The sequence below is a fragment of the Homalodisca vitripennis genome, chromosome 4 (genome assembly GCF_021130785.1).
Source record: "Homalodisca vitripennis isolate AUS2020 chromosome 4, UT_GWSS_2.1, whole genome shotgun sequence".
NCBI lineage: Eukaryota > Metazoa > Arthropoda > Insecta > Hemiptera > Cicadellidae > Homalodisca > Homalodisca vitripennis.
The window spans coordinates 44,323,565-44,348,287 of NC_060210.1; the positions used below are offsets into that span (position 1 = coordinate 44,323,565).

At 31.5% G+C, this 24,723-nt stretch overlaps 1 protein-coding gene across 2 annotated transcripts in view; it reads left to right on the forward strand.

The window, feature by feature from the left end:
* LOC124359238 (UV-stimulated scaffold protein A-like) overlaps window positions 1-24,723 on the forward strand; it is a 36,804-nt gene that overhangs the window by 5,572 nt on the left and 6,509 nt on the right. For both annotated transcript variants that reach the window (XM_046811824.1, XM_046811825.1), the window contains exons 2-11: window positions 448-558; window positions 1,287-1,494; window positions 3,348-3,468; window positions 10,773-11,021; window positions 16,963-17,097; window positions 20,762-20,979; window positions 22,076-22,269; window positions 22,370-22,559; window positions 23,235-23,381; window positions 23,987-24,123. In XM_046811824.1, the coding sequence (XP_046667780.1) occupies window positions 448-558; window positions 1,287-1,494; window positions 3,348-3,468; window positions 10,773-11,021; window positions 16,963-17,097; window positions 20,762-20,979; window positions 22,076-22,269; window positions 22,370-22,559; window positions 23,235-23,381; window positions 23,987-24,123 (1,710 nt within the window). The remainder of the gene's footprint in view (window positions 1-447; window positions 559-1,286; window positions 1,495-3,347; window positions 3,469-10,772; window positions 11,022-16,962; window positions 17,098-20,761; window positions 20,980-22,075; window positions 22,270-22,369; window positions 22,560-23,234; window positions 23,382-23,986; window positions 24,124-24,723) is intronic.

Consider the following 24,723-nt stretch of genomic DNA (forward strand, 5'->3'; position numbering starts at 1 on the left):
AATATATACGAGTTTTACTAAATTTAACAAAACCTTTCTTCTTTGGTAAATTTAATTATCATCTTTTTTGAGGTGCCAACATACAATGCATGGAACTGATTATTAATGAAGGACAAGTTGTTGTCAAAGTAAGATCAATATTGGTTTTTAGTGTCATTAATTTATAGTGTATAACCAATGGTCTATACAATACAATACAGCTTCCCATACCAAATATGTAACCTGGACATCTTTGTAATGCTTTACGTCATTTAAGAGATTAATGCAGACACCAAGGTACACAAAACAGTAATGTCCAATACATAATGTATGTATTCACTCAAAATATTAATCTATAATTAACTGAATAGAGAATTCATTTTTAACAAAACCTTGTTTATGTAAGAGTTAAGATAACTTTTTCATTAATAAATACTTTATAAAAGTTATTACTGTATATTTTATTAGGCAATCAGACAAATATGTAAAAGAAGCTTATGATCTCCTAACCAAACACTTAGAAGAGAAGCATGCAGAGGTCCGACTAAGCGCCTTTCAAATATGTGATGAAATATTCAGGTGAGTACAGCTACAAATATTTTTTTGTTTATAAGTTAGTATATACATGTTTGATAGATAACATTTCATTGACAATGCACATGTTCTTATTTTATCACAAATGCTCAATAAATAGATTAAATTAGCTATCAAGAACAAAATAGAATTGATGGGAAGATTTAATGCAAGTATGGTGTCTAATAAACTGTATTTAATTCAGACATAAAATCCTAATCATTGGATGTCAAAAATTAGAAAATAGAAATAGATAAACCACATATGCCACAAATCTTTGAACACATTTCAAGATAAAATGCAATTCAGATTATTGAAATAAAGATGAAAATGTTATTTAGCAAGAGGAATTATTTCAAATTTATAAATTAAATTTAAAAAATTGTAAAATGAGCTATGTAATGTTTTTTATTAGTTTTAAATAAGTCATTCATACCATCTTATTTAGAGTTAAATTTTCAATTTAAAGTAATTATTATTAAGTGTTTATATCCATTCAGGCTCTTGAAACTTAAATTTAAAATATGAAGACATCAACAAAAACACAGTTAATAGAATGTTGAAACTAGAATCTGCACTAACACTTGAAAAATCTTCAAAGCATATAAAACAGATTTCAAGAATTAGTCAGTTTAATCAGAAATTTAAAAATGAGGGATATCAAATTAGAAAAACTTAGAGAGGAAATTAGTAAATCTACTGTATGACTATAATTTTTAATATTATTTTAATAGACGGTCTCATTGTTTCCGAGATCAACTCATCCTTAATTTGGAGACAGTAGTGAAACTAACAGCTGGGAAGGACTTGCCACCTCCTGTTCATGTGGCTCAACAGCTGAAGCGTTTTGCTCTCACTACTATTCATGAATGGAACACAATATATGGAAAGCAATACAAGAAACTAGCTATTGGATTCAACTATCTACGTCAAGTTGAAAAGGTAATTTAAAAGTATATGATCTTTTCTGTATCATATGACCAAAAATTAAAAAACAAAAAACAGTGAAATGCATGAATACAATACCAGAAATGCATGAAAATGTATACTACCAAATTACACAATTAGTTATTTTCCTTATAGAACTACTAGCTGTTACCCGCGGCTTCGCACGCAATCTTAGAACCAAAGTCCTTATATTACTTAGTAAAAGCAATTATGATGTAATATGATGGGAGCCCTATAAAAATTTTAAAATGTAAGTAGGCATATATCAGGTAGATATTATTTAAGTTCGTGGTAAATATTAATTATTTATATCATGTTTGGCACGTGTAGGAGCTTTTCTGGTTCTAATTAATTATATACATAACGTCACAGCTGAATCTGCCTTGTCATCCCGATCAAGAAAACACAAATCTCAGATCACACAGGTCTCGGAAACTTACTTCAGTCAAAAAGCGTATATTTCCAGTCCTTGTCATATATTTCAGGTCTAAGATATTTCCAATACTATAGTAGAGTTTGCCTTGTTGTTCTGACGAAGAGGAAATATATGTATATATATATATATACATACACTTACATAGGACCGAGATGCCTACTTCGGTTAAATAGTGCCTACTTAAGACCATTTAAATTCACTTACCTACTATGTCACAGTTTAGCTTGCCATATTGCCTCGATCATATTTTATATACATTTGATTATCTAGTTCTCGGAAATCTACTTTTGGTCAAAATCGTGTTGACATAGTTGAGTTTGCTAGGACTGAAAAGCCTATTACGACCTAGGGGGAAGTCCTACCTACTTCTTATGTACTTCCGGTATAAGGGGGAAATCTTTATTAAGGTTATGCAACATTCCAAAATAATCGCTATTAAAGTTTTGTGCTACACTTGTTTTGGACTGTAGCCAGGGAAAGATTGAATCGTTAAGGTATGTTAGTATTTATTTCTCTGTTTCTCCGTAAGCCATTGCTAAAATGTAATATCATAATGTCAAGGAAGCCCACCAGTTTAAAGTAACATGTGAAAACATTCATAACTTTGTTCATTAAGGTTAGTTTTATAACAGTATTTAATGCATTAGATGATTTTAATTCGTCACTGGCGCAATCTGGAGTAAAATTTATATATTAATGTTTTATTTACTATTTGCATTACACTACCGATCAAGCACTGTTTACTTATTATTGATAAAATTCACATGTAAACAGATGTTTCAGAAAGTTTGACGAACTATAGCTGTCAGCAGTTGTCAAAATACGTTTCGTTCTTATCATAAAATTCGAATGTAAACAAACTAATTTTTCAATTTGAATTTGACTTTATTTGGTGAAATGAATGTGTTATGGGTGGTAAAAAACACTCTAAATGTTAATTCAGATCAAAAGCTATACCTGTTCCAAATTTCAGCACAATCTATATAGCAGTTTCAGCGTGATTTGAGGACAAACCTCCAAATATCCAAACATTCAAACTTTCGTATTTGTAATATTAGTGGGATTGTATGCAGGAGTAAAGATGCTCAACAAGCCTCCAGATCACTTGAAACTAGAGATGGTTGTAAGACAAGGCAGTTCATGAGAAATCATCAGAGACACTGTATACAAGTTCTCTTTTTGGAGACTTTGAATAACAAACAACTTGAAATAATTTTAGTTCTGTTGTAATTTATAATTGTAATACCTAACAATATAATATTTATAGATGCAATTGTAATCACAACATCCATGCTATTCAATTCAATTACATTCCAAGGGAATAGTAATTCTGTAAAGTACAGTTTAGATTTCTCTTGTTTTGTTATTTACATTTGTATATAAGATAATTTTTAGTAAACACTATTTTCAGATTGATTTCACTGCTTTGAACTTATTGGACACAGCTACCAGTGCAAAACAGCAAGAACTCAAAAGGCGGCAAGAAGCTATCAATAGGGAAAGAATAAAAAAGGTGTTAGTAGAATTTAAAGGTAATGAATATCATTCTTAAAATTACTATGCTATTTATAACTATGCTATTAAAAGTATAATTGATTTAATTGTTGAACCACTAACATATTTATTTAATATGATGTTATATCAAAAAGCACTTAAGGTAACAAAAGTAACTCCAGTCTATAAAAAAGATGATAAGTTAAATCCATCCAGTTACAGACCTATATCCTTCAAGTTCAAGTTAAAAACTTTTTATTCATGTCAATATTTCAATACATAAATCTTACACATCCCAATGCGCCTCACAGGGCGCGTGCAGGAAAAGTGGTTGACAATTAACATGTTACAAGTTTTGAATTATTTTGCAGTCGTCCATTTTTATCTTCCACCACCATTAATTTTTCACCCAATAGAAAAAAGAGAAAATTCAAATTTACAAACATTACACTATTTTCAACTTAATCATTATATATACAATTGTGAGCAGAAAGCGACATTTGACAACAATAAACAATAAATTATATGTTTGCCATGTTAAGTAATAACAATTTTAGTAAACTAAGTAAAAACTAATAACTATGAACTAGGATGATCTATAGCGGTAATCCTTAGTTCCTATTTTCAGTAAGATTTTTTAATTTTGTATCAAACAGCAGCTTAATGCTTTCTTTACTCAAAATGACATTATGTGATGAGCAGTTTGGATTTATGTCAGGCAGAAACACTGTCAAGGCTGTAGAGAGTGTAGTTGATAGTATTTTGATGAGTATTGAAAAGCAATGCATGTCTTCTGCAGTGTTGATAGATTTGAGTAAAGCATTTGATTGCATATGTCACGATTTGCTCATTAAAAAACTGTGTACTTATGGTATTAGGGATAATGAACTACAATTATTTAAATCCTATTTAATAGAAAACAAATGGTTGTTCAGGACAAAGATAAGTCTGATTTTATAGTTATTGAAGTTAGAGTACCACAAGTTTCTGTTCTGGGGCCTTTTTTATTTTTGATTGCTGTAAATGATTTTCCTGCCAATGTTCCTTGTACATCAGTGTTATATGCCGATGTTACAACTCTCCTGAATTATAGTTGAAGCTTAGATGAACTGATAAGAGAGGAGGACCTGGCTTTGAGAAAGGCTCTGGAATGGGTTTAAGCCAACTTATTACTTGTTAATGATAAAAAAGTGAAAAAATAATGTTTTTTAAAATTATACAATTTATAAAGATGTCAAATCTGTTAATATCGGACAATTATGTAAGAAATTGTCAAGAGTTGTGTATCTATTACGTAAATTAAGAAAATGTATTACCTTAGACGTGGTAGTTTCAACTTATTATGCTTTTTTCACTCACATTTAAGATATTATTGTGGGGCAATAGTAGTGGTGTACAAAAAGTTTTAAATGGCAGAAATAGGCATTGAGTGCTATTAAGAATGTACCTGAAAGAGAAACGTGTGTACCAATTTTTAAGGAACTAAAAATAAAATGAATGACAATTTCAAATTTGTATGTTTATTGTTGTTTAGTGAATGTTAAAGAATCATTATGCAATTTTTTAACTAGAAAGGAAATTCATAGTTATTTTTCCAGAAAAAACCATATTCTATATTTACCTACTGTCAAACTTGAAAAAAGTAAAAGCAGTCACATATATATGAAAATTAAGCTATTTAACACATTCGGTGCGGCTGGCCCGCCAGCGGGACCCGCGCGTCATGGCCTTGGAGCGGGGGTTCGCGGGCGGACTACTGCGCATCGCATTGTGTATAGGCTCAGTGTGTGGTTCAGCCAGTCGTGGGAGTAGGTTGGTACGCTACAGCAGTTGGCTAGTGGTTCGTGTCGGTCTTGGAACGTGGTTCGTTCGCGTATCGCCGCCACCCTACGGGGTCCACCCGCGACCCCTAGTTTTTATTACTTTCAGTTTTAGAGTATTCACTGTTATTTTAGTGTATACAATGGATCATTCAATCTCTGGACCGTCTGGAAACGCCTCAGAAGCTACCCGCATCGAGTTACAACCTGAAAATCTAGACTATGTCGACATAGATGACCCTGTTCAACGCGCTGTGGATGACATGTCAGATGAGGAATCAGATGATGGATCGTCGGTAAATGATGCTGATGAGGACCCCGACATATACACTACAGCTCCACAATGGACAATAACAATTTCAGGAATGAGACCTATACAATTTACTAAATTTGAACATAAGTGGGAGGATTGTATATAGTGTAAATAGTTTAATTTTTAAAAATTTAGGACACATTGTACAATAAAAGTGCGTAGTGATGAAATGCGGTCGCGGTTGACGCTCTTAAGCGCGTTCGGCAGTGCAGCTTGTGCGCGGGAGTACATGAGTGACAACGCCAGGTGCTGCGAGGTCTGCCGGCGACTGATGACTCTGATGGGCCAGAACGCACATCAGGAGTTCGGATTTGTGGCTCTAATGCCATTTCCAGACATTTCAACACATAATGTATGATTTAGTAACATAACATTTTTTAGCACCTAGGGTACGTCTTGATATAATTTTTCAGCAGCGATTAACAAATTACCGGAAACAGCTTGGTCTGTACCTATAAAAAGATTTAAAATAGTGGAAAGCTGGTTAAAAGAGAATGTATTTTATCCTGTTGATAGTTTTTTAACCTGTGATACTAGCACTATACATTTTTAACTACATTGATATATTGTTTTTTTTATTTTATCTATTTCTGTTTGTGTATTAAGTGTATGTATGTGTTATTGTTATCATAGTTTTAGTATAGATTATTTATATATTTATTTAATTATTATAACTACATTATCACCTGTTATCACCTTATAGCTAACTACAGAATATTTGACAACTGCCTTTTAGACAGAGATTTATATTTATATTAAGAAAATTTTAATTGTAAATCTGACTTTGTCAATATTGCACAATGTGTTTAAAGACAATACAAATTCTGAATTCCCTTGTACCTGGGGGGAATCTATCAGACTGTTGTGCATTTTTCAAAGTGTCAGCAACTTCTCATCTTCTTAGGCCAATCTCAGGATTGATGTTAGTCAGCAAAGATCTGCATTGAAGTTCTTCAGAAATTAGACTTAAGGCCAGTTCTTGAAAATGTTCCCTACTACTTGTAGTTGGATGGTTTGCGATGTAAATTACTTGCAAGCTTGCTGCTTTCAACGAAGAGTAGAATAAAGCCACTGGCCACCTCCTTGTGTTCCTAGCCATGTCCTATGTAGCACACAACTGATTCAGAGTATCAACTCCACCTTTGGTCGAGTGATAAGAAGGGATTATTTCCGGCATATTTGAAGTAAAAGGAGTATGTTTTTGTTTCTTTTAGTAATATAAGAGACAAGTGTACCATCACATTCAAATCCAGATGTGCTTGATTTAATGGGATTTAATAATTTAAAGTTGATTTGTGTTGACAAACTCTGAGGGTAATACCTTTTTGTTTTCCTCTCAGTGTCCACCATTATGAGTTAGTGATCTTGTTTAAAACTTTTTATAATAGGGAATGATCTGAACAAATTATCTACCAGTGCCAGAAATAGGAGCAATCAGTCTGTGTAGTAAATCCACTTGACTGTAAGATTGCCTAAATGGTGCCTCAGGTTGCTGATACATATATGTCTCCCAGTTTAACTATAGCACGTTGCATCAACCAACACGCATACTTTTAGCTCGTACTAGTTAGGTTTGTTCAAGGCCAACAACATCTCCATACATAGTTGTAAACTCAATTATATTATAACTCTTCTTTCAGTTGCTGGTAAATATTTGAAATATTTAACGAATACTGTATGTGTAAACTTGTTTATGTTCTTCTTGGCCAATCTCGTGTCTGCCCTGTCAAACCGTGATGTCGTAATAGAAATGTAAAGGGATCCAACATAATTAGCCAATATCTTTCTGCTCCAGATTCATCTCTGGACCGAAGTTCTTCAGTATTGAAGCAGATACTTTTAAGGAGTCAAACTAAATTGAGTAGCCCAAAAACAGCTTTTTGTAAAAACTGTAGACTTATCCCGTCTTTGTCTTGGATAGTTCTTGATACTTCTTTGATGTACAAGTTATTGTTTATAACGAAATGTTCAGCATTTCTCTCAACAATCAGGAGTTTTGGCTTGTTTTGTATAATGTTTCGCACCTGAATGAACCATTATATTTTCTCTAGAGGTCCTTATAGTTTTCGATCGAGTAGAGTGAATCTTCCATTTGGTAATTTTATCTTTACTATAGGTCAACCGCTATTAAAGAAACCTGTGCAGAAGCAAATTTCTGAGCAGTACCGCGCAGGAGGGGTCCCCCTCCCGGAGTTGGGGTGGGGAGTGGGACCAGCACCTTCTTGTATCTGTTTATCAGCTGTGTGGATCGTGTCTCGCTCTCACAGTTTTATAGCTACTTTACCTGTTCTATAACTATATTTTTTTTTTGTGTATGCGTATATAAGTGCCGCAGTCTAAGCGTAAATTATTAATTGAACAGATTAATGTAGCTATAGATGTATCCAGGAAACTTGCATTTTGTTTTGAGGTTAGCCCTGCAGTGGCAGTGGCCATTAGAGATTTGTCGTTCAATTCGAACGGGTCAGTCAAGTGAACAAGTGATCCAGATCAGAGTGTTTCAAAAGACCCATTCACCTAGAACGATTCATTCACTTTTTCCTGCCAACTGAATAAGTTTGATACTTTTTTCAAACCAGATATGTTATTTTTAATGATCGTTAAAATTTATAATATTATTATTAAGTTAATTTAAAAACTCTTATCCATGAGAAATAGCTTAACATCATATGGAACTAACTAAAACTATAGAGTTTATGCATTAGGTTACACTAGGTCCTCAAAATTGTTCAGTCATTACTTTCGTTCACTGCTAACCGATTAAGAATAAAACCGTAATCGTATAACTCAACAGGGGGACCAGGGAGTCTCCCCATTTGTTGGGAATAACCTTACTTATAATAAATCAAAGGCATATCAATCAACCAAGTCCATTGATTATAAGTATTAAACATTTCAAATATTTAGCAATGTATCTGGTAACTTACAATTACTTTTTTAAAATAAGTTTTAATAGATATATTAGCATTTACTAGATTCCTGAAATAATACATGTATTGTTATATATCTATCCATTCACTGAACGATATGCTGTTTCTTCCTCTATTCGTATACTATTATTACATCCAGTAGTTCATTCATTCATTTTGTTCAGTCAACACGATAACCGGTAAAACACGCTCTAGCGGGAAGGGTTAGTAACTCTGTACTGACCGGTTCAACTGATCGTTCAAGTGAACGATACCGACTGAGCAAGATTAGTCAGCTGATCAAATAAAGTGAGCGCCGAGCAGTGGTGGGGATACTTGGAGGGGCGATGGAGGGGTATTTACCCCACCCTGCGTGAACTCAAATCAACCAAGGTTTTTTTGTAAGGGGTTTACCTATAGTATAACAAGGCATACCTTGAAAGGGTTAAACTTGTTGCTGAGTATGATAGTTATCCACTTCTTGTTCACCATCCTCCCCTTCTAGTACTGTATTAGTATCTTCTTGAAATGCTCCAACGATTCTTCTTATCTTCATCTGGGCTGTCATTGTCAGAATAAAATCTAGAAGTTGGTGAATGTAGTCTTCTTGAGGAACACTAGCCATTGTTCTAGGAGTTTATACAAACTTATTCCATATATCCTATAAACTATTAAACTTAAAAAACAAAAAAAATGTTCATTCACATACACTAACAAATAAAATATTAAATGTTTCAATTTAACTTAAAATCACAAAATTCACTAACACATAACTGGACACCTAGTCTGTCTGTCAGACCCAAATTGTAAATAGACATTGAAGAGCTGGACATAGGGTTAAGTCTACCCTATGTTGAGCACATTCCTACCAGTATGGCAACGAAATTTGCCTGCTCTGGATCTGTTAGTCTTGGTGCCATGGCTCTATGTAAGAGTTTTGTGTTGTAGTTCGTTCTTTTGGTATTTTGAATAATTATGACAATATTTTCTTCCAACAGCTGATGTTGAATATAGCCTTTAATGGTTCATTATTATGCCAATAATTGTGTGTTTTGATACAAACAAGTATATTATGTTACTGTAATACTTTGTCTTGTATAACAACACTGTAAATTAGTTATTTTTAAGTAAAAGCTTGTTCATTTTTGTCTGGTTGTTATCAAGGTTTTAGTAGGATAGTACAATAATCTGTTGTGGGTACATTTTCTGCATGTCTAAAATTATTGTAGTTTTTATTGTTTTGAGATAATTCAAGATTTATGTGGAAAAAACATTGCTGAAAAAAATATTAGTCTTTTACATGTACTAGATGAAAGTTTCAGTTCTACATTTTTTATTCAATGTGTAATACCCATAGTAGCAACTGTTAATGTTTTATTTGGGGAATTGCAATATGATATTTTATTTTATATTTAATAAAGTGTATATTTTCAGATATCTTACATAGATTAATGTATGTGTAGTGAAACAGTTCACAATAATTAACTCTTTGGAGACCACTCAATAAGACAGAAGGTAAGTCAAGAGTACAACGCTGTTTTAAAGAAATTTGTAGAAATTCAGGGAAATGGCAAAATTTTGAGAACAAAGGTCATATCCTGTACATTTTTGTTTTTATTTAACAGATTATGCTTCGAGATATTCTTTGACTTAAGGAACCAGCTGTAAGGCATGATATTACAAGTTTCATGGTTACATCGTCATGCTAATGAGCTCAAAATAAAATGGAATAAGGATCAAGAGCAACCCATTTTGCTTTGACATACGTTTGTGCATGAAAAGGCCACAAAGACATCGGTTATCCTTTTGGGATCCATTACTCAGTGACAACCAATATGTTTTGATGAATGTCGCTGCAATTGATCTTTCATTATGACATGTTTGCGATGATTTGCCTGTTTCAACATTGGTTCGTCTCAGCTAAGGAGTTTTGTGTAGAAGCATCAGATTTCCACTGCAACACACATATGTTAGGACAGAATGTGGATTGTAAACAATAACATTACCTTGTTAAAAAACTGCATTTTGCCAAATCTTAAACGTTGTCTTTCAACAGTCTTTGAAATATTCTTTAAACATAAATATTTGTAAATTAATTTGAACCCTTAGCACATATTTACATATGTTTTTTAAGAAAATTTTATGAATTATGGTATGGAATATATTTTAAACCATTTATTGTTTTATTTCCAATATATATTTGCCCTTTTTATCAAACTTCTGATATATCGAAAGTTGGTTTCCAAAGAAAAGAAAAAAGTTGTCAAAATGTTTTTATAGAACTAAACTCTTAATTTCAGAGAAGGAGGCAGATATAATAGCAACACTTACTTCATTGTCGAACTCCATCAACCTATTACTACCTCACCCGGATGATTTCTTTATCACGGATAATGATGACCGAAATGATGCTGAGCCTCTGCCAACCACATCACATGGTGAGAGCCAGACTGGAGGCGGTGACTCTGATGACAATTCGCAAGATGTGAGCTTTCGGGAAGTTGGAATGATCAACACTAAACATTCTATACAGCTACACCTCATGCCTTGTGAGTAAAGTATCTTCTTACGATTTTGACAGCCAGTGTGTCACATTTTTTTAGAATTAGGAAGAGATGAGTCACCTCGTGCACTTAAACTATAGATTTTTATATAATTGTGAGAAAGAACAAAGAGAATAAAGGATAAATGGGAGAAGTCTACATCGTTTTCCATACTATGGTTTTAAAATGCGTTTCGGCTATTGGATGCATATATAAGAAAGGATTAGGCACTGGTGAGTGCATGGGGGTTGCTACAGGTGTACAAGCACCTGCTAATAAAGTTGATTTTGTATTATATAACTTTGGTGTAAAAATTGTACTACTACTGAAGTACAAGAGTCATGTTATTCGGCTCGCCGGTGCCGACTTTAGCGTATTATTTATATTGTTAAGTTTGTAATGTGTTGTTTCTCTCTGACCTATTTCCTACTGCCCCTCCTCACCACTACTTGAATGGTGTATAGCTCACTGCAAAATAGTGCTATGGATTTTAAGAGTTCTATGTTTAAAAACAACTGTCAAAAAGTTTCGAAATTCATAATTTTTGAGTACAATTTTAAAACATTTTCCGAGGGTGGGCCCGGACCCCTCTTTTTGTTGAAATACCTCCCCCTCCCAAACTCCTGGTATGTCAGGTACCTCCAAATCATAGACCCTATGTATGGGGTTAGGGTATCATAATAAACAGAGAAAATAAATCCTTAATCCCAGATGGGATAGCTAGAAATGTTATACTACCTGTATAACTTCCCTAATATGGATAGACTTAATGTATACATGACATGTCTACAGATAGAATTTATATAATCTTTTGTAAATTATTCATTTATACATTATTTTTATTTGTTCAAGATAAAATCAAATTTGTTTTGTTATATGTTTAGTAGATAAGTTATTTCTGGTTCATTTTACAAATACCAAAGTCCAAATCAATGTTTATCAATGTTATAACTGATTTTACAGCTTTTGCAACAAACAATATGTTTATTAATTTTAGAATAATGATTTACTATTTTGCAATAAATACCAAGTAACACGCTCTCAATCTACATTCTTGAAATGTTATTGTTCCTCTAAACAAATTGAAAAATTAGCTTTGACAAGAACTTGTTAATTCTTAAAAAAATATTATCCCTTTATTTTCACAATGTAATCAGTTGTCTAAATTTGTATTGTGATCATCAGACATTACTTAGCATTAAGTATCTTTTTTTTAAGAGCCATTTGGAAATTAAGTTGCAGGAGCATCTGATCACTGAATGGATAAGGGAAGGGGTAGTTTGAGTGGCATTGTATAACCAAGTTTAGAGCACATATAGCACTCCGTCTGATAAATCAATCATAAGAATCGAGTAATTAAAGATTTACAATCATAGATCTTTCACAGCATTTTTGGCAGATATCAAGAACACTAATGCATGAAGTTGTGATGAAAGACTTGTGAAACATAATTTGTGTACAGTGGGTACCAAAGTTCTTGACTGATAAAACCGAAACAAAGAGAATGCATTCGGCCCTAAAATTTCTTACTTGGTACCATGAAGAATCTGACAAATTTTAAAAACACATAGCCACTAGTGATGAAACATGAATTTGTTATGTCAATGTTGAACAAAAAAAAGACAGTCAATGGAGTAGGGTCAAAACAAACCTTGTCGCCACGAAAACCAATTAAATTGGTTACGTACACATTTGACAGAATCTTATTCAATAGGTATTTAAAACCTTGTACCTAGATCTGAAAATTGCTTAAATTTAAATGGTTAGAAAATAGTTTAGTGTTGTTTTTTCAAATGTATAAGCTTTAAAAGTTATATGTATTTTTATAAATTTATTGAAGCAAGTTACTTTCTAAACAACCCTTGTAAACTAAAGTCTAGTAAAATTTTGGTCTTCAAAACTCTAATGTATAGGCCTTTTAGTCCAGTCGTATTACCTGATTGAAAAAATAAATGTTTTCTAACAGCAAACTAATGGAACAATTTAGTCAAATACATCATAAATAAATAAAAAAAAACCATTCCGAACCAAAATCGTCTATTAGGGGGTATAGGAGGGGTGGTTTTAGGGGTGAAACTGGTTTTTACAATTTGTGAGTAAACAATGCATCCTATTGAAAACAGTCGAATGTATAAGTTGTTGGAAATGAAAAAATCTACAACTTATGTAGTAATCATTTTTGCTCTAACCTCAAAAATTTCCCAAAAAAATCCAAATAACCGTGTTTTTGGTTTTTAATTTTTTTCTTTTACAAAAATGGTTCGATTGAGCTGAAAGTTTGATCAAATATACTTTGTGCTATTCTAAAATTACTGTATTTTTTTCATTAAGAAATATTCAGCCGTTATAATAAAATTCTACTTTAACCCTTTGAGTGCCGCAGCGTCTACATAGTAGATGTTGTTAAATGTGCATAAATTGCCGGCATCTACCCAGTAGACGATTTGTATTTAATTAATATCACATATAATTCATTTTTGTTTTGACAAATAACTTATTTCACGGCAATCTACAAGTTTCGAACAATCGATTGTGATTGATTTTTATTGTTCACCGCCCCCTTGTAGTTATTTGCCATCAGAAAAAAAAACAGATGACGCAATAGTTGGTCAGCTGCTACTTGTTGCCATTAACTACACAGTTTCGTTTGTTGTGTGTTTACATTGTGCTAGTTTCGTGTGTTTATGCTGAAAACTGTTGTTATTACTATTCTGCAATTGTGTTCAGTAAAACTTACAATGCATTTATAAACTTCTTTTTTCGTGTTTAGTGACGTATATTTTATTGTTGGAATGGTGATGAAGTAAAACGCAAGTTCCAATCAAACTATTGATTTTAGGTGAAGTAAGTTTATAGAAGTAAGGTTATATTGTAGGCCTGTGTATATTTTTATATAATTAGTATTTTACAGTCGTCTTACTTCATTGAGTGAAATAGGATAGTCATAATATTGTTTCTAAACTTTTGACAAACTTGAACAAAAATTGCTTTTTGTTGTATTTTGTATATATTGCAGTATCTAGTTAAATATTACTGTAACACACCATATTATGCATGATTTTTGTTCAGTTTTTCATGCTCTTTCATATGGTATAGCTAAAAAAATTTTTAAAAATATTGTATAAATAAAATTTTAGTTCAAAGTTTTTAGTTTTTTGTGTAAATAAAAATAAAATTATAATATTATATGGAAAAAATACCTTGTTTTATAACACACAAACTAAAAAAAAATTATTCAAATCGGTTGAATAGTTTTTTTTAATATAGTTTTTTTCCACACACGCTTGCAAAACAGAAGGAAATGCTCCGGCAATTTATGCGTATGACTTGGGAAATATGCCGTGGCACTCAAAGGGTTAAAAACAATTTTTGATAATTTTCAATCACCATTTTGAAACATTTTTTTTTATCAAAAAAGGTTCTCTGACGGCTCATTATTTTCGTTTTTTTTGTCTATTTTGAAGAAATGAAATAAAAAATACGTAGTTTAGTTGAAAAAACTGCAGAAAAATTGAAAATAAACCAAATATTGACATTTTTCATTATACATTGTATTATTTACGTGGAAAAATTGTTATTATTTATTTAAATTATAATTTTTTTTTAATGTTGAAAAATGTTCGAATATTTTGAAAAGTTTAGAAACATTGTTGAATGTGAAAGTTGGATTACAGGTATATATAGTACAGGTATATAATAATGTCCTTGAAGTAAAAGGGCGGGGTCAATCCTATTCTTCTATTATACGGGTCTCAGTATGTTTCTAAGCATTCAATAAGCAGCTGCTTTGTCGTCAGTCAAGTTATATTGGAGTAGTGTCGTGAAATAAGCCTCGTGATTAGCAATTTACAAGATTTTTGTCCATATAAAATACAAATCGTAAGTAAAACTTTAAATTTTGCAAAACAAAATTTTATACAAATTATTCAATAAAAATTATTTAAAATAATACAGATCATAAAACTTTGTCTCTGTACATACAATTTTACGCATGCTATTTATCTAGTAATTTTTACGTATTTTCAGTATACTAATTTTATTGTGCTTTCTGCATTTTATAGATTCATGTAAATGGTGGAAAAGGTACCTTCTTGTATCATTTGTAAAAGCCGCGATGGAGATTTGGTAAAAATAAAAAGTCGAGGGATGGATACTCTTATTTCGTCAAGTAAACAAAGCAATGATCAGCGGTACAAAACATTTCAGAAATTGACTGAAGCACACATTCATGATGGTTGTCGATCGGCATACAATAGACCTCGATCAATATTGTTACAGCTTCCAAAGAACAAAAATCTATTGGGAAGAAGATTATGAAAGAAGCATGTGATTTTGATTTTGAGTATCATTGTGTTTTTTGTGAAGAACCTTGTAACCAAAATAGAGCATTTCGCGGCATGCAGAAGGTTGAGACTAAAGAAAAATATTATCAACTTTAAAGGGAAGAGATGTTTCAGAATCATTTAATAAAAGTCTGTTAGTTAGACTGAATTTTCTCAAAGAATCAGATGAAGTTCAAGCTTATTATCATAATAGGTGCATGTCATTTTTTTATGATGGGACAAGCTCAACATCTTGTAGACATACATCGAGTGTAGATTCTAAAGATTTCATAAATTACTGCGTGTATTACTTAAAAAAATTCATCCGAGTGCCAATTTTCCCTTAACGAAATTAAAGAAGATTTTGATGGTGATATCCCAACATTAAATACATTTAAAAAAAAATGAGTGATAGTTTTGATAACGATCTTGTGTTTCCTTCAATGAAAGGAGATACAATCATTACATTTAAAAAAAGCAGGGAAAAAATTGAGTAGAATATGGTATGAATCACGATCAGATGACGTAGAATATGAAAAAAAAGATATTTATATTTTTAAGTTCACTGAAAAAAAACATAAATATTAAAAAAAAACTTTTGGAAAGAAATAATGGTTTCTTGATTCAATTTCAATAAGAACTGTAAAAAATATTGTAAAGAAATAAAAAATATATGATGAAAAAATACAAATAAAAAAACATTTACTAAGACTCGAATTCTGTTTTTTGATTTATTTAAAAATTTCCACGTAATTGTTAAATATGCATGATTCATTATTATTTTGCTTAATGCTTACAAATAGCACTGGTATAAAAAAAATTATAATTTAAATAAATAATAACAATTTTTCCACGTAAATAATACAATTTATAATGAAAAATGTCAATATTTTGTTTATTTTCAATTTTTCTGCAGTTTTTTCAATTAAACTACATATTTTTTATTTCATTTCTTAAAAATAGACAAAAAAAACGAAAATAATGAGCCGTCAGAGAACCTTTTTTGATTAAAAAAATGTTTCAAAATGGTGATTGAAAATTATCAAAATATTTTTTTAAAGTGAAATTTTATTATAACGGCTGAATATTTCTTAATGAAAAAAATACAGTAATTTTAGAATAGCACAAAGTATATTTGATCAAACTTTCTGCTCAATCGAACCATTTTTGTAAAAGAAAAAAATTAAAAACCAAAAACACGGTTATTTGGATTTTTTTGGGAAATTTTTGAGGTTAGAGCAAAAATGATTACTACATAAGTTGTAGAGTTTTTTATTTCCAACAACTTATACATTTGACTGTTTTCAATAGGATGCATTGTTTACTCACAAATTGCAAAAAAACCATTTTCACCCCTAAAAACCACCCCTCCTATATCCCCTAATAGACGATTTTGGTTCGGAATGGTTTTTTTTATTTATTTATGATGTATTTGACTAAATTGTTCCATTAGTTTGCTGTAAGAAAACATTTATTTATTTGACCATTTTTAACTGCTATTTCTCCTGGACTATTTGAGATGCTGTCTTTTACTATACAAATACATATAAATCAGTATTTAGTTGTATTTATAATGAGCATGGTAAAATCATTAAACCAAGAACACTTGATTTGATTGTTTTCAGGTTCAGAAGCATGTGTGGTTGAGACTCCTGAAAATGCTATAATAATAGAAAATGCTCAAGAATATGCAAGGCTGATTAGCACCAAATACCTGCCATCAGTAAAAGCCTGGTTGGAGGTGCTCTCCAAATCACCAGGTGACTAAGATCATTTCGATAGCACTGTTGAAAAAATATTTTATTGTTTACAAAACTTTTCCACATCAAAACATTGTTAACGTAATAAATGATATATATATATATATATATATATATATTTATAATACGTTATTATGTCTTGAAATATTTTGGCCTCACTGTGGAGAACAATGTTCGATCATCAGATGTTAAATAAAAATATTAATTATTGTGATAGCAATACTTTAATCCAGTTTTGAACTGGAAACTGCTTTAGATGTCAGTCAATAAAATGGTCATGTTAGACAAAGAACTAAGTTTACTATAATTTATAAAGAAAATAATGTTGCAACTCCATAAATGTGACTACAACTGTTGAGCCAGTCATTATTTTCATAATATGATTGATGAGCTGAAAGAATAATGTAATGAAGTGAAAAATACAGTAGCATTGTACATAGGAACATCTTGTCTAATTTTTAATTTGGTTACGTTTTAGTTCAAAAGGTTGTGTGATGTGTTAACTCTACTTCTGTAATTAATTTATTAAACTATAGTATTTCTCCTTCAGTACTGCTATGAAATAAAAGTAATATATTTATTTGAAAAAACAACGGAATAGTAACCAAACCCAAGAATTATATTTTTAGGAATAATTATTTTAATAGCTTTCTTATTATTTTTTATAAGAAAGGTAATAAAAAGGGATCCAGCAAGACCAGTAGAGTATCTTGGAAATACTACTTAGACGCCATTACTTCAGTATTAAAAACTTACTCTCGGCTACATAATGAGTTCTTAGTTGTTTTTGTGTTGCATCGTTTTGACATCAGAGACACCTTAGGCTACACAACACATCTGTCTGGTTCACCCAGCAAAAATCTAGTGTAATCTAGAAGAGGTGTTTTCATCACCTCAGATGTGCACAATTGGGTGAACTAAAGTGTTTTAGACACGATTCCAAAGAACAGTGGAGCAATAGAGTTTTCTACCACATAACTACCATCTAACAAAAACATAGATGGATTCCAGGTTCTAAGAGTAAATGTCTGTGACTGTCTTAAAAAAGGCTTTTGATTCTGTGGACTGCAATATTTTACTAAAAAACAGAATTTGTAGAGAATTGTGGCATTGTCCTAGCCTGGTTCCGCAGCTACTTGAGTGAGTGGTGGTAGGTTGTTTCAATCTGCAGTGATCCACTTCCTGTTGATTATTGTGTAATCTAAGGCTGTACTATAGGTCCTATATTATTTCTTATTTATATTAATAACATTGCAAAACTTCGGTTAAATAGGAAACATTTTCTGTTTGCTCATAAGACAACTTATTATTTGTTTCTGGTTGAAACTGGTTAGAGGTACAGGCAAAAGCAATGCATGATTTAGTGATTGTGAAAAAATTGTTGGATTAAAATATTCTGTCACTAAACATTTAAAAAACAAAATTTTTGCATGTCTCTTTAAATATTAATGCAGAATTTAATTTAAATAATTTGAAGATTCATCATTGTAGAAATTGTACAAATTTAACGTGCGGATGCAAAATCATAGAGCGTGTTACATGTTATAGATATCTGGGTGTATTTTTGAATTAACAATTGAAATTGGTGAATCATATAGCTTACCTTCAAATAAAAAAAGAAAATATATCTGCGTATTTAGACGGTTAGGTGAGATATTGGATGAAAAAGAAATCAAGATCACATATTTTGCTTATACCCAGTCTCTCCTTTTGTTTGGTAACATTGCTTGGGGAGGAGCATCCTTATCAGTTCACGAACCTTTTTTTATTCATTTAAATGTATTTTTAAGGTAGGTTTGAAAGAAGGGAAGTGGTATGTTACTGACGCTCTTTTGAAAATGAAAATGTTACTTTGATTACACCAATTTTACATAAAAATCTTTTAATACGTAATAATATAACTCACACACACACACTTATTTAATTTTTCCTAGAACAGCACATTCTAATAACACCAGGCATGCAGAAAATGTCAGGATTACCGCAATAAAATTAGACAAATCATATTGATAAAAAAATTTGTTTTATATCTCACATGTGCTATATTTAAGTCATGTCAAATTTTTCTAGTACAATTTTCTTCTACAAACTGGACTTGAGAAAACCAAAATCTAATTGTAGTAATACATGAAATTGATCACAATTTACTGCCTCTCCCCCTTGAAACACATCCACCCACTCATTCATTGGGTCTAGTGATTATCCTTTAATTGTTGCCACCAATGTTTATTTTAATCTAATTTTCATGCAACATGTATAAATGGTTTTACATATTAATTCAGTTTTTGAAATTAAATAAAGATTTTTATGTAAAGTTTCCTGTTGACACTCTAGTCTACGCACAGGCTATATGCTCATGTAGGCTTTTCCTTATATTTAATAAATAAATATATTATTATATATAATTATACATAATCAATATTAAAAAGTTTACATTGAGTTTCTGATTGGGTTAAGTTGTATTATGCACACTAGTTTTGTAAAGATTTATTTTTAGAAGTAAGTTTTATATATTTAATTTCATTTTGAACTCAACAATTGCATGTCAAATTATATAAAAATTTGTCATAAATAAGTTCAATTTCAAGTTGTCCTTATGGCTCAGTCGGAAAAAGTAGGTAAAGCAGGTGGATTTTGTGATAACTGAAATATCAATATGATTTTTTTTAACAGAGTTACAGCTACATTTGTACAAACCAATTTTTCTCTGTGCCCATAAATAGCAATGTTTTGAATTTTTTTAAAGATTAAATGACTGATGAATGATTGTACATATACCAAGCTGGCCAATGAACTTCGCCTAAATATGTAAAAGATCTATTTTGTTGTATCTTGTTTCATATATTTTTGCCAGTTATTGGTGATAAAAAAATTTGTATGGAATAATCAGAATAAAAATTCCAAAAACTCTTTGAGATACAAAAAAACACAACACAGTCTGAGACATGTTATAAGCATTCTAAAAGACTTTAATTTTTCTATAAATAACAGAGTTGTACATTTTTACAAGAGTTGAAAGGCTTCCATATTGGAACAAAATGACATACCAAACTGGCAAAGTAACTTAACTAAAATATTAATAATATTAATTTTTGCACCTAGTTTCAAACTTGTTTGGGTTTTTTTGGGACAGTTATCATTTTCGTAAGCTACATTATATTATATAGAATATATGTTTAAACTACAACTGGACCGTGGGGTTATGTTCGGTGAAGTTATGTCAATGTTTTTTATAAATGCTACCATGAGGACAATTGTAGTAGAATACAAAATTCACCCATAAAGAGTTACATCGTTAAAATCAAGAAAGGATGGGTTTATACTTGTCACTGCAAGTAACACAGCAGCAAAAAATGGCACAAAGCACTCTAATGTGTGACAAGCTTGTATCCTGTACCACTTCAGGAACACATCATTTCAGTGATGACATACCACTTGAATAAAGGTAAAAGTAGGACCAGATGTATGAAAATATAAACTAGGTTTATGTTAAGTATAGCAAACATAATTCAAATTTGGGAAAAAATCAATTATGATCTGAACACAAAAGTATTTTGCAGATAAGTGGTTTTTTATGTGTTTGTAAACAGTTCAAGAGATTTTGTTATAGTTAAGCATAGTAACGATGTTTTCCATTAAATATAGTTCAAATATCAATTAACAGAAGAAGGAGAGGATCAGAGAAGATTGATTGAATTGAGAGGGGAGCTGGAAGATGTGATGTTTAAATATGGACGGATGACATTCAAATATGCAGACTACGTGTCATCAGACTCGGAGCTTGAGGAAGTTCCCGATGTCCAAACGGATAAATTGACCACAGTATTTAACATTGAGGATCCCTCCACATGGAGTATTGTTTCCAAGGAAGAAGCAGTTGGAGTAAGTATGTTCAGTCACTTTCACATTTGCTTTAGGAAATAGTAACTAATAGTATAAAGTCGAGATTTCTGTCATCACTCCTTCTTCAAGAGGGAAGTGATGACAGATACTATAAGTTCTAAATACATACTTGTGGAAAAAATGTAATGCACTAAATAATTCAATAATTTGTTAATTTGTTGATCACTTCTTTATAAAGAAAACACCTTAAAATCCATCCTGAATCTTCTTATGTTGTTTTGGTTACTGCATTAGTACTGAGAATATATTACCCTGTTTGATGATGATATATCAGAACACATCAGAAAGATGTCTGCTATCGAAGTTATCAAAGTGTAGTAAATTTGTATTCTGGGGAAGAGGACGGATCCCTCATACCAACCTCTCAGAATGCCTCAAGATCCTTCTAGGAGTCAAGTCTGTGACAGCGTCAGATTTCAGATGCTGCACTAAGAGAAAGGTGAACTGGAGCAAACTCATCGTTCACACTACTAGGTATGATAAACCCTCATGGCGATGGAGTAAATCAACACAAGGAACATAGGGGAAAGCTGTGATGTATGTTATAAATAATTTAGTCATGCACTTTAAAATTACTAGAGTGCACATAATATATGGCTAGGAATGACTAATATCAACGCCACTACATCAGTGAAGTCAGTTTTAGATTAACCGCCATTGAGAACATATTGTTGATCACATCATACATTGTTATCTGTAATTTTTATTTGTGAGAAATAAAGTTTCTTTCTTCTTTCTTTTTGTTGTACAATGCAGGTGCTGTTAGTGCTGGCTAAACAATATGGTGATATTAATCCCTGCATGTTGTTCATCTTCATTTACAGTTTCACGAATCATTGTTGTAAAGTACAATGTATGGGATTAATTAGCTCTACATTTAAAAGTTTTTCAAATTAAGTTATCTTTTGTTTTCAGAACTTCTTAGGAATATAAAAATTATATTAATGATTTTCCAAGTTCTACAAGATTCCTGGATTATACCCAGTGCTTAAAATTCTCAATATCTCAGTTGGGTAGCCACTCTGCTTGATATAGTATTGGAAAGTGATTTATATCAGAGATTATTCGTTTCTAGGATCCCACTTCTCTACAGACCAGGTTAGCTAGTGCCAAGAAGTCTGAGAATGATCCTGGACCATCCACATCCACTGGAAGCCAGTCCGTGTCAGATCGTAAGCAAAAGTTGTTGGCTTTGGCTCCCAAACTGCCGTTTGACGTGGATCTCTATCACTGGGAAGATGATAAATTGCCTGTTCCAACTATGATTCCGTAAGTTTTTTAGTTTTACTGTAATAAAAATAAGAATTCATTGAAAAATCTAACCCAAGTTTGCTGAATTCCTTTATTCATGTAAGATATTTTTGCTCAGAAATAGTACCGAAGGACACAGATTCTGGCTGGGGTCAGAAAGTTGCATGGATGAACTACCAGTGCCTGAAGGCTCTGCTGCACTCCGAACCAGAGTGATAGAGTTTACTGGCAACTTCTCACCAGTCTCTCATAGCTGCAGGGTGCGTTTGCCTAGTGGCAAATTGTGCCCTCGTCGTGACAGGCTTAAGGTATAAACTATATTTCATGGAATGAAATTAAGTTTTTATCAAATAATGTTTTTCTCAATTTTTACGGGATTTTATATTTTAAATTAATAAAAGACTTGCCCACATAGTCTTGGTGGTGAATACCGTGATATAAGAAACAACTATTAAATATGAAATAATTGTGTTACCAAGTACAATTTAGCAGTTCATTTTGGTACATAAAATTATAAATTTGCTAGATCTATAATATTATCACTTGTGTATTCAAAAACCTTTCATAACAGGTAAACATGGTAGAATTCATAAGAAGTAAATTAAAACAGTTAGCATTTAAATTCTTATTCGTTAATGGTTGATATTTTTAAATTTAGTTTGTTTAAACTGTGGTTATTTACAATTTATGCTTATAAGTGTATTGTAATGATGAATTTGTATAATTATAACATGTTATTAATAATAATGAAATTACATTTCTAAGTAATTTGGAAGACACTCTTCAATAAATGTTGCACATTGTTGTCCATTAATTACCTCAAATAATAGGATAGGTGTAAGTGCATAGATCCAAGACTGTACACTGTTCATCAGTTGTTGTTTGTATGGTTCTCCAAGGCTGATAAATGTAGGTAAAAAAAGTTAGAATAATCAAGGGACATTTTTCTAAATGAATGAAAAGTATAATATAATCGTTTGCAGTGCCCATTTCATGGTGAAATTGTTCCTCGGGATGAAAATGGTGTATGTATTGATCCAAAAGATGCAATGAGAATACAAAAACTTCAAGAAAAACGACAGCAAGAGAAACCTGATTGGCAAGATCCAAAACTGTTGGCAGAAATTAAGGCAAGTCATTTATTGCCATATAAAAGTGTAGTCTCAGCTATACGTAGGACAGTGAGAGTGACAGGATAATAGTTTTTGTGTATGTTTGGGTTGGAGCTTGCTATTTTTATCCTTAAAATGTAATCAATTCCTAATGGAATACAAGCTAATTGTATGTCAGGATTAAATGTAATATTATTATGTAGGAAAGATAACAAAATAACACATTAATTTGTCAAATGTAACAATATTCTACTGTGTTCACATAAACACTGCTACTTCCAACAACACAGTCTAGCTTAAGGTCACTTATGAGTTATACAGGTGGGTTGCAAAGTCTTGAAACTGTCTAATACCTTCTGTACTCGTAAACGTACAAACATAAACATAAACATTTCTAGTAACATAGGATATAAAATTGAACTTTTTGATGCTATCAGTAGCTTTCCACTGACTCCTTATGGGCCATCCCCCTGAAGTAATGAAGAGCTAGTGATAGTATCAAAATGGTTTTGGGTTTTGAGAATTGATGAGTGACTATTTCCACTAAGTATTTTGTTATTTAGTGAAGTATTTTTATGTTATGTGCTAAGTATTGACTCTAATTAATTGCAAACATGTTTCAGAGAACTACAGGGATAGATTTGAAAATGCCTGAAAAGGGTAAAAGAAAAAAGAGAAAAAAAGAGTATCCTGGGCTAACAGATTTGAAAAAAATTGAAAATACGGTGACAAAAAGATTGGAAAGTAAGATTTTCAAAAAGTAAGTCTTCAACATCATGTCTTGTTGTAGTTATTTGTATACATATGGAATAAGGCAGGTACTCACAATTTTAGTTTTCTAACATGTTGGAACACTAGACAACTGTCAGTCACACATTCGAGGCTCCACTTTTAAATTGGCATAAAAACTAAAACTGCATTATAAACAGAAGATCATCTCAAATCCACAAATGTTCACTTCAGAAACTCAGATTTTAGTGTCTCAATGCTTATAAATGGTTAGAAATACAATTATCTCTTAATATTAATTGTTTATAATTTATAATTGGTACAGAATTTCCTAAAAAAATCTATATTGAGTGTAAATAATAAATAATTTTATGTTTCTTACTCCCTCTGTTAGAATACACATGTTAATTAGAATTGAGTAAAAACCTCAACATCAACACTTTTTTTACCCAAGACTTCTAATGATCATTTACAATGTTCAAATGATTAGGTTTAGAACGACCAAAGATTAACAGTGTGCTACTTGATTTCAGTTCTTTTGCCAAGGACCAATTAGGAATCAGCATATTCCTAATCAGTATTTTATCTAAACTTGCCATTTAGTATTAGACTTGGACATTAGATAAGGATT